General features: G+C 38.3%; 1 protein-coding gene across 7 annotated transcripts in view; it reads left to right on the top strand.

Moving 5' to 3' along the window:
• Positions 1-16,594, top strand: part of AGTPBP1 (ATP/GTP binding carboxypeptidase 1) — a 67,543-nt gene that overhangs the window by 1,838 nt on the left and 49,111 nt on the right. For 3 of the 7 annotated variants that reach the window (XR_010608579.1, XM_065661507.1, XM_065661505.1), the window contains exons 2-3: positions 10,301-10,435; positions 11,465-11,532. Coding sequence is in view for 5 of the 7 variants with exons in the window: in XM_065661507.1 (XP_065517579.1) it covers positions 11,504-11,532 (29 nt within the window). In the remaining 2 variants the exon portion in view is untranslated. Of the gene's footprint in view, positions 1-1,122; positions 1,189-10,300; positions 10,436-11,446; positions 11,533-16,594 lie in introns of those variants that run through there. The other 4 variants (XM_065661509.1, XM_065661508.1, XM_065661510.1 and 1 more) reach the window with 4 other exon arrangements.

The following is a 16,594-nucleotide window of genomic DNA, read 5'->3' on the forward strand; positions in this document are numbered from 1 at the left end:
TCTTTTTTCTCTTTTTCTTTTTGTCTTTTTGAAGAGGAAGGAGAGGAATGCAGAGCCAGGAATAGTCTTAGTGTGTGAAGTGATACCTTATCTATGTTTGTGTGAAGTGACATCTGATCTCAGGCTTAGCTTTCAGTTCAAGTTTTGGAGATGGCGGTGTTCACAATTAAGTTTTCATATTCCAGAAAGTCACAGATTGTCTTTCAAATGGAAGCTTTTGAACTTGAAAAATAGTTGTTCTGGTAGTAGATGGTAAAACACTGGTTTATATTGGTTAGTTTACTGATCCTAGGAGCAAATTCCCTGAAATTATGTGTGAGAAGCTACAATTAGCAAGGTAAAGCCTGTGAGAAGGCGTTATGAAGTCCTCTTGGCTTACAGAAGGAGCTTGATATTTCACCTCATGTTTAGGTTTTAGTCTAGGGAAAACATTCATCTTGTCACTCAGCAACTTGTCAGCAATGTATCTTATGATTAGAGACTTTGCAGTCTTTAAAATTCATGAGATACTCTGCTGGACATATCCGGGAACCACCTGTTTTTTGGCTCCCAATGTGTTACTTGAAACTTCTCCTTGAATTCTAGTATCTGCAAGCTGCTTGCTTTTAGGGGATTGCTTCTGCAACATGAATTGCTAATGTCCAGAAGATCTGAATGCTGCTGAAGTCACCCTAGGCCTGGAGTATAGCTGCAGTAATTGAAGTGTTTAACTTCTTAATCAACTTAGAGGGAAGTCATGGTTGTTGGACCAAGTGTGGGAGTACTGAACAAGGCAGCTGCTTGCATGGGCGCTTAAAAGGGATTTGTAATGGCAGTGTACCTATGGGTATGTTTTCAAGCCATGCAGTATCCACAGCTCAGCTGTCCAATATCCTGTGCTAAGCATCAAGAAGATTGAGCTGCTCATCGTGTGTCCTGAATATGATTCAGTGTGGTTTACATTTGGAAATGCAGTTTTGTAACAGTTAAATGTAGAAAGACTTGGGGGGGGTGGGGGTGGGGGGAGGAAGAAGGGAGCACCCAAACATCCTTCCTTCCTTTTGCAACAGCTGCAGAGGTGGCCGTCCTGCAACTGTCACCCTGAAATGTTAACAAATTACAGGGCACATAAATTTTTTCACTGCATCTTTAAAAAAAACTACTAACAATTTGTGAGAAGCAGGATGTGCAGGGTTTTGTGTACTGGAGGTAGGTAATACTTTTTAATTGCTTCAGGTGTATTTCATAAGCTGAATGGTACAAATCAAGGTTTTGAAAGTGAGAGCTGTTATTGAGAGTTTTATGGATTGTGAGATGACTGTGTTTCTCCATACTAATGAAGTAGAATGGCTCAAAGTGTATTTGAGTAGCTAAATCTGCAACAGGGAGTAGCATATTTTTATTTGTTGTTTGTTTATTTCTGTTGTCTTAAAACCAGACTTGAAGATTTGCTTTAACTCAGCTGATGAAAGGCAAGGTTATATGCTTGGGTTGATTTCTCTCTGGACTGTCCTTAGCCATCAAGATGGTGTAAGCTGAAGGAGGAGTCACTGGATTAGGTGCTGGAAAGCACCTCTGACATTTAGCACTGTGTCAGTGAAGCATTTCCAAGAGCTGGGGAAAGTTACTGGATTTCCAGTTCTTGTTCAGTTTTTGGTGTAGGGAAATGTTTAGTTTCCACCATGAATGTCCTTTCCCCCCTGGCTTTTTTTATTGCACTCCTCTCCCTCTCTGTGCTGTTGACCTTCTACCTGATGAAAGGCTTATGCTAGCTGGGCAACAAGTAGCTGACTTTTGCAGTATTTATGTCAACTTAAATCACACAAGTTTTGAATGGGATACTCTGTGAGCCTGCAAATGGCAAGTTTGTAGTATTGCTGAGTAACTTTATGCTTGCCATGTCTGTAATTTTCTAGGAGCTTCTTTCCAGGCAAGAAATGAAGTAGTGTTGGCTACATGTATTAGACTTTTTTTTTTGTCTTTTGTACAGCTAAGTGGACTGGTGGTAATCAGATGCATTGCATAGTTGGCAAGCTGTTGTGTGGGGATTTGGTGTTTCAATCGTCTGTGAAGCTTTATGTATGTCCTTTTGAATGTCTGATTATATACTGCAGTTTATCTAGTTATGTCAAAAAGTCAACACTTTGCTATAATGCGGCAATGGGTAAATTAATCAGCTGACTTTTTTTTGTTTTTACTAAAAATATTTATAGCAATAAATATTTATAGCAAAGGGTACAAGGAAAAGACAGTAGGTGATTTTCAGAAGTGTGTTTTCTTTGACTAGTAAAGGTTGTTAGCTTTTTCATTTTACTTTGAATTTGAAAATTATTTTCCACCAAAAACTTATGATTGATTTTTTTTCTTTTTTTTTTTTTCCTTACTTGTAGGAGTTGGTTAGATTTAGTTATTAAAGGATTATTTTCTGCCATTTCCATATAAAGTCTTGCAGTTACATCTTGAAGAAAAGTATCTCTAGTTGTAGTAGAATACAGTGTAGGATTTGCCAACTTGAAACTTAGTTGTGAGGTTTGAAGGGTTTCCCCAAATTGTCAGTCACTAGAGTTTAAACTGGATTATAGATAACCAAAACTTTTATGTATTGTACTGCGGATTGAGCTTTCAAGATACAAAGCAGGTTGTACCAATAACTGTGGCATCTTAAAATAGTCTGTGAAAGTTTTAATCTAACACGAGGCCTCATGTTTTTGTTAAGGAGATAGTTCACATCTGTGGGAATCGCCGGGAGACGAGCTCATCAGAGGATGACCGACAAGTCTCCTTTATTGCTAAGCAGATGGATACTTATATACCTTGCTTGCATGTTTATAGTTTGGTTACAGAGAGATCATTGGCTTATAGCTTTTACATGTTACAAGATCATTAGTTTGTAGCTTCTACATGTTACAAGGTCATTGGTTTGTAACTTCTACATTTTTGCAGCTACACCGTGCACCCCCCCCACCATCCTCCTTCTCATGCACTTACCACTTAGTGGCCTTGGCTGTGATTGGTCATAGTATGTTGCTGTTTGCCGGTGTCCTTCATTTCCTCATTATCTGGCCTGAGAGGTTTGCACCATGTTCTACACAGATGTCTTGTTTCAGCTCGTTGATGGGAACGTGACCTTTTGACCTTTTTCGACAAGCCCATCCTCCACACACATCCAATAACTTTGCTACTCTGTATAGCTCTAAAATGTTTTCTGTCAAAAAACAGTTAAAAATACTCATGGAAGTTGTCTCTTGGGGCACTGAATTGGGAAACAATATATCATGCATGAAAGAGTAAATGATTAAATGGTCAGAGGGGTTATTTAAGGTATAATTTCTAAGCCATTTTGAAAGGCACAGTCCTCCTTACGATACAAGATGTGATGGTGGAGGCAACGTGACTGTATTAATAACAGTGGCCAGTTCTTACTGCTGCTGAAAGAAGAGCACTGTGCTGCCCTGGCAAATGTTTCTTGTGTAGTCTCAAGTCACATACTGCAGTTTTCCATACTGTGCAGAGATATTTGTGGGTTTTGGCCCACTGGTTTTCTCACAGTGTTGACCAGCTTTCTACAAGCATTCTGAATGGTTGGCTTTTTGGTACTGAAATAGTGGTGCTTCCCTTCACATGATGCTGCTTATCCTGAATTTTGAACATACCTATTCCTACAAGTCTAAATTTAGGTAAATAGTCTGTTTCTGCATACAATTTACTTCTATGTTTAAAAAAGTGAACCAGAAGAGTTATTTTGGAATTAAGGTTACCTAGAGCACAAAGAATGCAGTAATCTTTTTATATAGCTGTATTCAAACAGACCTCTTCAATGTCTTGAAAAAGAATACTTCAACTTATGAACAGCTTTGGAGATTTCAGAGCATGTGAAATGATCTGCTGCCAAAGGCCAGTTTGTTTCTGGTATGTTCTGGGAGAATCCACATATACTTCTGAGAGGTAGAAGTGTCTTTTGAAAGCATACCCCAGAATGCAATCACCTGATTTCATGGAGGGTTTTGATTTTGCTTTTTTTTCTGCCTAGCATTTATGAAATTTTAAATCATTGCATGTTTTCTCAGTTCATACCCAGGGTTTTCTCTCTTTCATTTTTAGTTCAGTGGTATGTTGTTTTTTTTTTTTTTTTTTTTTAACACAGTTCTGTGCCCTGAACTTTGGTGTTCCTTCCTTTTTTTGCATACTATTTTTTGTGTAGGATTTACAAAGATTTTGCTCATCTACTTGTTTCTACTATCTCATAAATAAGTACACAGTAAAGAAATTACTTATTTGCTTTGCACTTGTTAATGTTTACTTTTTTAACCTTTCAAATCAAGTAACTCCATGATGAGCGTAAGTGAAGACTGAGCTCTGGTTTTGAAAGTAACATGATCCTAGCTTTGGATACAAAGCAAAACGGGAAAATACATATAGAAGAACACTCTTACGGGTTTTTGCAGACTTATTAGGGTAGATATATACAGTAAAACTGAAGCTTTGTTTTGTGTTTTCATGAATATGATTTTGTATGTGATTTTTGCAATTCATTTGTTCATGATATTAAACCATCTTTTAATATATAGTAAACAGACTCATAAAATAGGCCTTTCTGAATAAAGTATATTATTTTAAGAAAACAAGTGTCTGGAAAATAAAACCACAGAAAACAGAATATACTGCAAGTAGAACACATTTAGTAGTATCAATAAACTGTGCATATTGATACTTTGTTTTGACTTTTTTTAGTTTCACTTGGTAAAAATAGCTGACTTCTTTGGAGTGTAGTTACAAAGTACTTCCCTGCAAAGTCCTAGTGCTATCCAGGTAAATTTCAAATTTCAGAGGTCTCTGTCCTTCTAAGGAGTTTTCATGTGGTGGGTTTTGTTGTTGTTTTGTTTTGTTTTTTTCTTGGAAAGGGAGGATGTGTGTGTTTGGTGTGGAGTTTTTTTGAGTGGGAGAGGGGTTTAGAAAATAAAATACAAAGATAGTTTACATTTTTTAGTTACACTTACTCTTCCAAGATATGCCTGTCCGTGTTAAAGTATTTTGGTTAGTTGAATCATGTGAACTCTGTTATGTAAACTCAGAATGTTTTCCATTTTCAGTAGCGGTCATATTAACTTTGTTTTCCCTAAGAGATTTCCAATAGAAGCATTGTAACATGAAAACTGAGATTTATTTTTTTTTTTTTTCAGCCTCCGTGGTCTAGAGAGATAGGCTTTATCTGTACACATTGTTTCTGAGCATGTCTGATTTTTGGGGCAGAATCGTTTTGCCCTGTTGAACTAGTACTGCTCATTTTTCTTGCCATTAGCTTGCCAGATACTGGTAGATCTGTCTTCCATGGGAGCTGTTTGAAACTTTTTGGGGAGATTTTGCCTTGCAAGAAAATGGCCTTGGTGGCAAGATAGTCTGGTATGACTCCAAAATATAGACATGTTTTTTTAAATGTGTGTTTAAAAACCCTCCAGTTTCAGTGGAAAAAAAAGAGGAAAAAACAACCTTGAAAGCAGAGTTGCTGTTGGTTAAAATAAAGGGTTTGAGCCTCAGATGTGAGCTTACTGTGTTTAACATATGACAGTCTCTTTCCTATGTGATGTTATCAAAATGATCATGAAATTGCTCAGTGCTGACATACTGTTATGGTGACTGTGCTTTTTTTTTTTTTTTCTTATTATGATTCTAAGTTAGAGTAAGGGATGGAGTTCGGTTTCGTGTCTGCCTTCTTTACTGTCTATTAGTGATTGAAAGGAGAACAATTTACAGTGACTACACTTCACTGCAGGTTCTGGTGCAGTTGAGCCATGCATTACTGTACTGAGTTTGATTTAATTTCATCAGTTTTATTTAAAGGTGGCTGTTCGGGGCATATAGAAATTCCACCTGGATGGCTTGCAATAGGTAATGGATATACTCCCTTTTCCCTGAAATACATGCATCAATTTAAGTAACAGAATCATAAGGAAGATGCAAGAAGAGCTATGTGACAGTGCATGCAAAGCATTTGGTTAGTAGCATTTACTTTTTAAAAATTATCTCTTTCCATTATTAGGTAGATGATGGAGAGTAAATTTGGTGATTAGGTGGCTTTCTGTGGTGGTATGAAATTCCTGATATTTGCATAACAAAGGATTCTTCTAAGAGAGAAGATAAACAGAAGTGGGCAGGCACTGGCCTGATTTAAGTGGAGTCTTTTAGTTATTTGCTTATTTTTTTGAAATAGATGGCATTTTAGGTTTCTCTTCCCCTAAAACAGTGGATTTAGTAAATGAATGCCTAAAATGGGAATGAGGCACTGCTTTTTGGAAGAATCAGGAGCCAGTTCAGACTGTGTCAGGTGAGATCAAGAAAAGAAAAAGGGTTTTGTTTGTTGTTTTTAGTGACACCCTGAGCTCAGCTGTAACAGGTTGTGTTTTTTTTTTTTTTTTTTTTTGTTACTAGTAGCTGGTGCAGTGCTGTGTTTTGGCTTTAGTCTGAGAACAATGCTGATAACACACGGATGTTTTAGTTGTTGCTCAGTAGCTCTTATCCTGCACAAGGACTTTTCAGTGTCACACTCTGCCAGTGAGGAGGGGCAAAAGAAGCTGGGAGGAAGCAGAGACAGGACACCTGACCCAAACTAGCCAAAGGGGTATTCCATACCACAGCACATCATGCCCAGCATATAAACTGAGGGGAGTCACCCAGAAGGCCCAGATCGCTGCTCAGGTCAGCCTGGCTATTGGTCAGTGGGTGGTGAGCAATCGTGTTGTGCATCACTTGTGTTTGTTTTCATTTCTCGTTTTAGTTTTATATTCTCTCCCCTTGTTATTTCCCTTGTTATTATTATCATTATTAGTACTAGTTTTATATTATACTTCAGTTATTGGACTGTTCTTATCTCAACCAGTGGGATTTACATTCTTTGAATCCTTCTCCCTGTCCCACCTGGAGGAGCGAGGGAAGGGGGTGGGAGGGTGAGTGAACAGCTGTGCTTTCTGAGTTGCTGGCTGGGCTTAGCCAAAACCAGAGAAGAATTTGGATGAGAAACATGTACATAAGTACTTGATGTGTGATTTTCAGGGGTAAGGGAGGAAATCTGAAGCTTGGTAGTCAGCAAAGGGGAGCCCAAACCTGTAAGTTTCTTCTCTCACATGAGAACTGTGGCTTAGGCTGTTAATAAAAAACAACAGCAACATCTGCTGTTGCTGGGCTGTTGATCTTGTTGTTGGTGATGGGCTGTGGCCAGTTGCATGAGGTTTAACAAGGCAAAGTGTGAGGTCCTGCACTTGGGCCACAACAACTGCATGCAACGCTACTGGTTTGGGGAAGAGTGGCTGGAAAGCTGCTTTGCAGATAAGGACCTGTGAGTGCTGATTGACAGCTGCTGACCATGAGCCATCTTGTGCCCAGGCAACCAAGAAGGCTGACAGCATCCTGGCCTGTATCAGCAATAGTGTGTCCAGCAGGACCAGGCAGCGACCAGCCCCTGTACTTGGCACTGGCGAGGCTGTACCTTGAATCCTGTTCTCAGTTCTGGGCCCCTCACTACAGGAGAGACGTTGAGGTGCTGCCTCAGGTCCAGAGAAGGACAATGAAGGTGATAAAGGATCTGCAGTACAGGTCCTGTGAGGAATGGCTGAGGGAACTGGGATTGTTTAGTCTGAAGAAGAGAATGCTCAGGAGGGACCATATTGCTCTCTACAGCTACCTGAAAGGAGGATAGAGATGGGAGGTGGCTTGTCTATTCTCCCAAGTAACAAATGATAGGACAAGAGGTAATTGCCTCAAGCTGCACCAGGGGAAGTTTAGACTGGATATTAGAAAAAATTTCTTCACCAAAAGGGTAGTTGTGTATTGGAACAGGCTGCCCAGAAATGTGGTGAAATCATAGTCCCTGGAAATGTTCAAAAACCATGTAGTTGAGGCCCTCAGTGACATGGTTTAGTGGTGGACTTGGCAGTGCTGGGGTAACAGTTGGTCTTGATGATCTTAAAGGCCTTTTCCAATCTAGTTGATTCTGTGATCTGGATTCTGTGACCCTGGTCATAATCCCTTCATGTTTTCTTGCAGAAACCCTGAGGTCCAGGGTCATAGGCCCTATGCTAGCAGAATGGTATTAGCATGGAACATTAACTACCAGAATTACTAATTCACCTTTCACTCCTCTGCAGTTCACTCTGTAACTTGTGTCAGTAAATTATTGCTGGCTTGGAGAGGCTGAGCATCTTGGTGTTCTTCTAACGCATATAAATCAATATTCAGGAAGGCTGTGTCCTTACAAGTCTCTGTAGTCAAACAGGCACTCGCAGTAACACCTAATAGACATGCCTGAATGAAATGGTGCCAGTTCATTTCTTTAGCCATTGTTTTGAGCAAAAGACAATCACTTTGTGATAGTGCTTACCATTTTGCACAGGATCTTTGCGGTCCGGGTACTTATCCAAGAAGTAGGAGTCTGGGTTCCGTGTTTCTCCGTTACATTGCAGCACATGCCAAAACTTACACGTAAATATAGGGGGGATATCCTCTGCCCTTTTGCGTGAGCTTTGCCAGTTTCACAGGGCTGAAAATATTGATCAGTGGAAAAGGTGAGTCAATGGCTCAGTGACAAAGAATTCAAATAGGAGGGTGGCAAATACATGTCACATAATGCTTGTCTTTGCTTTCATGGAGAGAAAGGATAAAGTGAAAATAATATGAAACTTCTCATAGTCCATTTAGTTTATATTAGTGTTGGTAGCATTACTGTAGTAAGTGCAGCTTTCTGATTTGGAACTTTACCTGTCTGGAGAAGTTTTCTATGAAGATGCTCCCTGTTTCCCCTGTGAGGGTGGAAGTATAGATGGAATAATGTTCCACAGTGTGAAAAGACAAAGGGAGATTGCACAGAATCCAGCATATATCAGCTTGAAGCTTAACTGGCTAATGCTCTCTGGTCACCTCTGTTCCCTTCCAACTTGAGGTTTGGTTGGTTGGCGTTTTGGTTTTTTGGGGGGGGGGATTTTGTTTGTTTTGGGTTTGGTATTTTTTTATTTTTTGGTGGTGGTCTTTTTACGTGCAGAAGAACTGATACTAATTACCCTCTGCTCTGCTACCAGTGTCTGGCAAGTGGCATTAAATACGGTTAAAAGTATGTGTAAATTGAGACTTACACACCTGCTGTTACTTTTCTACCAATCCTTTACTCAAAATAAGCATAATATTAAAATTTTTAGCATAGTTTGAAAGTGGCTTTTTTTGTATCACCTGGAAGAATGTTGAAGAGAGATTTTGTTTGTTTGTTGAGATTTATGCATACTTTAGTATGCATAGGTGTTCCATCAGAATTCTCTGGATTGCTGGTATATGCATTTCTATCTCTTCTTCTTCTCCCTTCTTCGCCCTGTTTTTTTTTCCCCCCAGAGGTTCGTGTGCTCTTTTACCTACTTGTCTTTTTCCCTTGACCTGCAGCATTTGCACATTTGTGCTTATTGAAATACTTTGTGGTTAATTTGGAGTAAAACAAGTTAAGACCTTGCAGTTAAAGGTAGTTCAGCTCTGTAGCTGGCTCCACTTGTACAGCAGTTCAGCACACTATAGTATGTAGACACTGTTGACACTGGCAGACCTTTCATCGTCTGCCTGACAGTGGGTCAACACTGCAAGCAAAACAGAACTTGGCTACTTGAAATCAAGAATCTAATATTTTTCCCTCAGTAAAACCTGCAACCTGGTTCAAATAATCCAGACTTTATAATCTGTGAAATTGTCTGCATTGTGGTGGACACAGCTATTCTCTAATAATTGTTGGTTGATATTCAAGGATCACCTGCTACAAGCTCAGGAGTGTTGTGTCCTGACTAGAAGGAAGTGCAGCAGGGGACCAGGAGACCTCCATGGATGGATAAGGAGCTGCTGAGGAAACTTCGAGGGGGGAAAAAAAGAGGCTTATAAATGGGGGAAGCAAGGACACGCAGCCTGGGAAGAATACAGGGATGTTGTCTGGGAAGCTAGGGACCAGGTTAGGAAAGCTAAGGCCCAGTTAGAATTAAACTTGGCTAGGGATGTTCAAGGTAACAGGAAGGGATTCTATAGGTAAAGTTTAAAACTTAAACAGAGGAGGTTTAGATTGGATATAAGGAGGAAATTCTTTACTGTGAGGGTGGTGAGGCACTGGAATGAGTTGTTCAGGGAAGTTGTGAATGCTCTGTCTCTGGTGGTGTTCAAGTCTAGGTTGGATAGAACCTTGGGTGACATGGTTTAGTGTGAGGTGTCCCTGGCTGTGGCAGGTGGTTGGAACTAGATGATCTTAAGGTCCTTTCCAACCCTAACTATTTTATGATTCTATGATTCTAACTGTATATTGTTTTTAAAGGAAGTCAAGGTAGTTCAGACTTGAAGAGTACTTGGACAAATCTAGGACACCTGTTAACTTGACTCAAGCTGTGAAATCTTGTGAAAAGCTGAACATTTGCTTGTTTTGGCTGCTGGGAAAACATCCTGCTTTCAGGTAAGTCTGGAAATAAGCTTCCTTTATACTTCATCTGCTTTAACATTTTAGCAATTGCAGAGTGAAATTTACCAGTAATAAAAGCCTGATTATTTTATGTGTTCAACAACAAGGGTTTTTGAGAGGACTTATAAATCTCTCTTGAGGGAGGCTGTGTTTGTGTGTGTGTGCTTGGCTGAATTTCTCGCCTGCTTTCCCCAGAAGAGCAAGTGCTTTGTCTTCTTCATTGTCACCCACATTTTTTAATATCCTTTTTCCCTTTACTGTCTTCTAACCAGAAAATTCTAACCACTGTGTCCTTTAAGGACATGATTGTTTTTCTCACAGTAGGCATATTTGTCACTCATACTAGATCTCAAATGGAAGTAGAGAGGTTTAGTTAATGGTCCTGTAGACTTCAACCTTAATTGCTTGGAGCCACCATTTGAGGAAGCAGTGTACCCTGAGGACACTATGTCCTTAAAAGGACAGGAAAGTCGAATCCTTCACACAATATGGTTTCTGTCCAAGAAATGTATTCAGGTCTTGCTTAAATAAGAGCACCAAATACTCCATGTTTCTCTCTGTGGCTTTAGTTCTGGTTATCCCATAGATACATGAAATGGCAGTCAGAAATAAGTGGGTTGTGGCATCTCACAACATTGTCAAGTAAGTTTAAAGAAGGGTATTTACTAGCTTCAGCAAAACCTTTGTTCAATGAAATTTGTGCAATGAAATTCTGTCATGGGCATAAAAATATTGTCTATTAAGTAACTTAGATAAATTTTTCTATTATTATAATCAGACTCTCTTGGTGGGACTCAGTTATAATGCAGAATCATACTCTGTACTTCTGCTCCAATAGTTTATTTTAAAAGCTGGATCAAACAGATTTAAGAGACAAGAGCTTGTGATAGTTTGGGAGAAGCACAATCAATGTGAATTAACTTGCTAAACATTTCTAGTGTAAAGACGTCCAATATGGTGGTAGCATTTCATCATTAAAGAATAAAAGATATTGATAATTTGTAGCTGTTTAATATCTTCCAGATTATCAGAGATGGTGATTTGAAGAATCAGTTTTCCAATATGAACAAAGTAAGAACATCTGAAAAAAGGTAAATTTAAAACTGTAGTGACTTCTCAACATCAAGTTATTTGAGTGAAAAAGCAGTTTTTATCTTAATAATAAGGTAAATAATACATTATGGGTCCTTAGTAAGAATGTGTAAATTGATGTACTGAAAAACTGAGAGTCAATATTAGTTAACATAAATTATATACATTTGATATTTAACTTTCTAAATTTAAAATTTTCAGTTAGTGTTAGACATATTCAAATATAAAGACTACATTAAATTTCATTGAAACAATTACCAGGTTATTTATTTTATGCAAATATGGGCAAAACATAAAAAAATCCTACTGAAGGAGTCAAAAGGCAAGTTTATAAAAAGCCGTGAATTTGTCATATGTATAGTTCTCCAATAATTCTGCAATCCAGCGTACAGCTAGGATAAACAAGAGTGAGATTACAGAATATTTCAAGAGTTGAAAAGTTGTGTGTTATTTTCATGATAACTTGTTCTAGCAAATATGTGGAAAAAGTTGAGATTTTCTATGGAAAATACCATGTCTATTAAGCATCAGGAAACTTGACAGACTTTCAGTCCTGCTCTTCTCTTAAACTAGCAAAGGTTAAACCATCTCTCATCTTTCCTGTTAGGGTGGTGAGGCATTGGAATAGGTTGCCCAGGGAGGTTGTGAATGCTCCATCCCTGGCAGTGTTCAAGGATAGGTTGGATGTAGCCCTGGGTGAAGATGGTTTAGTGTGAGGTGTCGCTGCCCATGGCAGGGAGATTGGAACTAGATGATCTTAAGGTCCTTTCCAACCCTAACTATTCTGTGATTCTATGATTCTATTAAAAAAACCCAACAAACCAAAGGCAGCGAAATAGGGAGTTTTTGCTTCAGTCTTAGTTCTTTGAAGTACTGTTTGTTTTCTAAATGAGTGGATGAATTTGCGTGTAGGACATGCCCTCCCGTGGATTAATTTTATATCTTGGGATGAATTTCAAACTTTAATGTTTGCATGTAGAATCATGTTTGCTTTTGCTGACTCAGAGTGGAATGGCTTGGTATCAGAGTCTGTGTTCCTGTTTGTGTGAGAGATGGATCAAAAGAAATATTAAGAAACTATTATATTTTCTAGTTGGGGTATATTAGTTCCTTAGACATTCCAGTAAGCAAACTCAAACTCTTAATCAGCAATGGGTGTTCTTGGAAATACTGCCAGTTCTAATACGTAAAGTATACAAAGAATATTAGATTTTTGTGGAGTGGCAACTTAAGTGTCTTATATTCTTTAGTTACTGAGTTGAAATTAAAGTTTACATCCCTGCAGTTTAGTTGTTCCCTAAGTCGTGAATAAATTATGGTGAGTTCAGTGTACAGAGTTAGCTGTGAACTAATCAGAGGTACCAGCTCTCTAAAGATTATTTGGTAACTGTGGAGGTGGTGGTGGTGGGGAAATAAATGGATTGCATTGGAATAAAATGAAAACAAACTCATGAGAAGCCTGCCTACTTTAAAATAGTTTTTTGATGTGCTGAAACACTGAAGATCTGTTTGCTGTGGGAGAAGAACACACTCCCTGATATGTCAGTGTGCTGACTGTCTGCAGACAGAAGTTGCAGAGGAAGGAAGGTACAGCTGGGAAACTGAAAGTTTCTGATGACTTCTTTAATTTGACTTATCTTTTGGAAGGCTTCTTGAAAAATTAATAGCTTAAAAACATTCTAAGATAACAGAATTTTTGTAAGCTGCCATGAGAGCCAGTAGAGTTATCTTTCTCATTGTGAGCAGACGCTTAGAAAGGCGTAGCATTTGCATAGCAAAGGTAGTGTACAGTGAGTAATGGAGAGTTATGAATCTAGCACTTCTTCATAAACAGAGTAAAAATGCTTGAAACTTTTTTATAGTTGGTGAGACTGGAAGAAATGTCTCTGCAGTGAAGGGAATTTTCTTTGAGAAGATGTTTTGTTTTTGAGGGAGTTCTCTCAAACATGAACCCCTGATGTCCTGTGTTCCTCAATGTCTGAGCAGTTGCTTCCTTTATATTTACTCATAGCTTTCCTAACCAGAAAAGGAAATACACAAATCTCTTTGGTTAGCTAGTCATGCTGTATGCTTTGGCAACAGTTGAGATGATGGCAAGGTTGTTCATGCTTCCTTTCTGCAGGTAAGGTGATGGTGTGAGGGGTGTTTAGAACTGTGGCATTTGAACGTGGGATGGAGAAACAGTTTTCCTGCATGTTGAGACATGCAGAGTACAGGATCAAATAAGTGTGGAAAACTTCTTGGGATGCTTAAAGAAAGTCTAAATTCATCCCAAAATAGTAATTGTCCATTGTCTTCAGAACTCATGAGGTTTGGGTTAAGTATTGAAATACATAAATGGCAAACCTAGTGGCTGTGTTTGTGGGAGTCGGGGAGGAGAAACTGAGTAGCAGTAGATCAGCTGTCTTCCCTTCTTTGTACAGAAAGATTCTGGAAGAACTATCCAAATGGGTGAGGCTTCAAACAGCCAAAGCTAGTTTGAGTTCTTGAAAATACATCTGATTTTTCATGTGTGAGGGAGTAACAGGTCCCATGAGTGGGAAAGTGACATTAAAATACCACATATGTGCTTAAAGCTTTACTGACATAACAATTGCATCTGACTGCTATCAGGAAGCTAAGGAAAGTGCTCCATCCAAGTGTCCTGCAGCACTGACTGCATACCAGGGGCAGTTGTGCTGTCATAAGGAAATAGTGCACGATTTGTTTCTGGATATGCTCTTTCTTTCACTCTGTGGTTAGTTGATGCCTGAAAATAGTTTGAGCTTTGACTAATGGTCTGAAAGCAAAGAAAGAGTTACTATTTAAATTGCAGAAAACTTGAACCTGGAAAGATCTGCAAAAATATTGGAGGACCAAGAGATTTCAAAATACTCTTGTGAAATGCAAAAACTGGTATCTGATGGAAAAATGTACATGGTACTTAAAGGGGTGTACAACTGGAATGGATAAAGGACATTTGTAGTCATGAGAGCCAGAAATAGTAAGATTTGTAGACTTTCAAGTGAAGGGAATAAAAGTGTTAGAATCTAGTTGCCTTTGGTTATTTAATCACCATTTTTGCAGGCAGTTAAGGACTGGTTGGTCGTAGGTCTATCACGAAGAGCATCTGTGGTGTTCATCCAGCTCTGAAGAAAATAGTTTATATGGCCTTATGAAGGTTCTTCTTGTGCTCCTTAGTCATGATTTTTGTAACTAAAAATTTTACAGACTCAGTGTAACCCTTGGTGACTACAGAGTGTTTTTATGGGAATGCTTTAGAATGGGTAGGGTGAAAAATACCTCTTTTAGTAAAAAGATCTTCACATTGTGGGAAAACAAGTCTTGTATGAAAGGCTGGACACAGTGTTCAGGGTATTCATGTGAGGTTCTGCAATGTCAGCAGTGTGGGAGGAGATTTAGCTTTGAGAGGACACAGTTTTTATTCTGCCATTCCGACTCTTAACTTGGTTCACCTAGCTGTTGGATAAAAAAATACTGAATTCCATGGTGCTTCTCTGTTTTGGAGAACTATTTTCTAGATTTGGATCCTGAATGGTTTGTTGGTCAAAAGTATGTGTTTATATTGCAAATATTAAAAAGAATCCCATAGCACATTGGGCTCCCATTTTATTCTTGGGTCAAATGGGCTCACACAGCAGTATCATGCACAGGATCAGAGTCAGTCAGGCTGGCTGCTGTAATCCCTGTCCTACAGCTTTTCTGATTTACCACGCAGGCATGGAAAGCTGTCATAATATTATAACCACTATGTGTATTAGTGTAGAATATTAATAAATAAGAATAAAATTCTTGTTTCAAGAAGAAAACTCCGTTATAGTTAAAATAAGGAAATAAGGACTTTGATTTACATTTCAGCATAGACTCTGGGCTTGTGTTATTTTCAAGAATACTTTATTGGGTATGCCAAAGACGTGAAGTTCATTTACTGTATTTCTGTTGGAAGACTTCACCCAAAATGAATAACCTAAAACCATTCTAAAGATATCTCTTTAAATGCTGCAATGAGTGCTTGTTGCTCTTGATAGAAACTCTGGCCCCAGGAGGAGATTGTACCTCTAAATCTTAGAGTTTAAATTGTTGTATCTGCCAGTGCAGAGAATAACTTACCCTTTCTAAACCTTTTAGAGCTTTTAGTAAGTATGGAGAAATTGTATTATATGCTAACTTTCTGTACATGGTATATTACTTCCATGTGTTAGTGTAGCTTGAATTCTGCAGGCTGTAGCAGTCAAAACTGAGGTTAGCTCTGAAATTCTGATGCCTGTAAACAAATTTTGTCTTTACAAAAACTTAATTGTTCCTAAGGATCATTTTTGCTTTGTTGAGTTGCTTCCAGCTTTGAAACAATATTTATTTCAAAAGCAATGATATACCACAGTGGAAATTATACGTGTATATATTGACACAAACACACACATACAATTGAAGCAGCAGTTCTTTTATACGTTGGATTATATGTGGGTTGGCTGACCTCTTACTTGTTTTGATCTGGAGCTGGTGAAGATAGTATCCTTTGGAAATTAGTCAGTTTGTATACCAGATCAACAGAGCTTGTAGATTTCATTAAAATCTTGTGTTTATTTTGGAGTATTTCAAGTTCAGTGGATAAATAAAGAAGTGGAAATAAACAAAACAAAGCTTATGCAAATAATAATGGCTTTATTATTTATTATTTTGGATTATAAAAAAGGATTGGAGGGATTATGCTGCACTTATACAAGGAAAATAATATTTCAGCAACCAAGACAGATTAATTTTAGATCAAAACCAACTTTTATATCAAAGTCAGACAAATAACTGAGAAGATGATGCACTTATTTTATAATATAAAACTTAATTTTAAGATCTATTATTAGTGTAACCATTGCTTATTACTGATGCTAACAGCTTGTAAGTATCATCTTTAATCTGTAATTGTTTTTTGGTTATGCTTCTCATTTAGATGTCAGTGTGGAAAAATGAAAGCAGTGGAAGCAGATTCCTCAACAGTTGTTTTATCAGTTTGCTTTCACAGCTGTCCAGCCTTCGCCATCACCTGCCTTTTTTTCTTGATTTCAA

The sequence above is a fragment of the Lathamus discolor genome, chromosome Z, assembly GCF_037157495.1.
Source record: "Lathamus discolor isolate bLatDis1 chromosome Z, bLatDis1.hap1, whole genome shotgun sequence".
Classification (NCBI taxonomy): domain Eukaryota; kingdom Metazoa; phylum Chordata; class Aves; order Psittaciformes; family Psittacidae; genus Lathamus; species Lathamus discolor.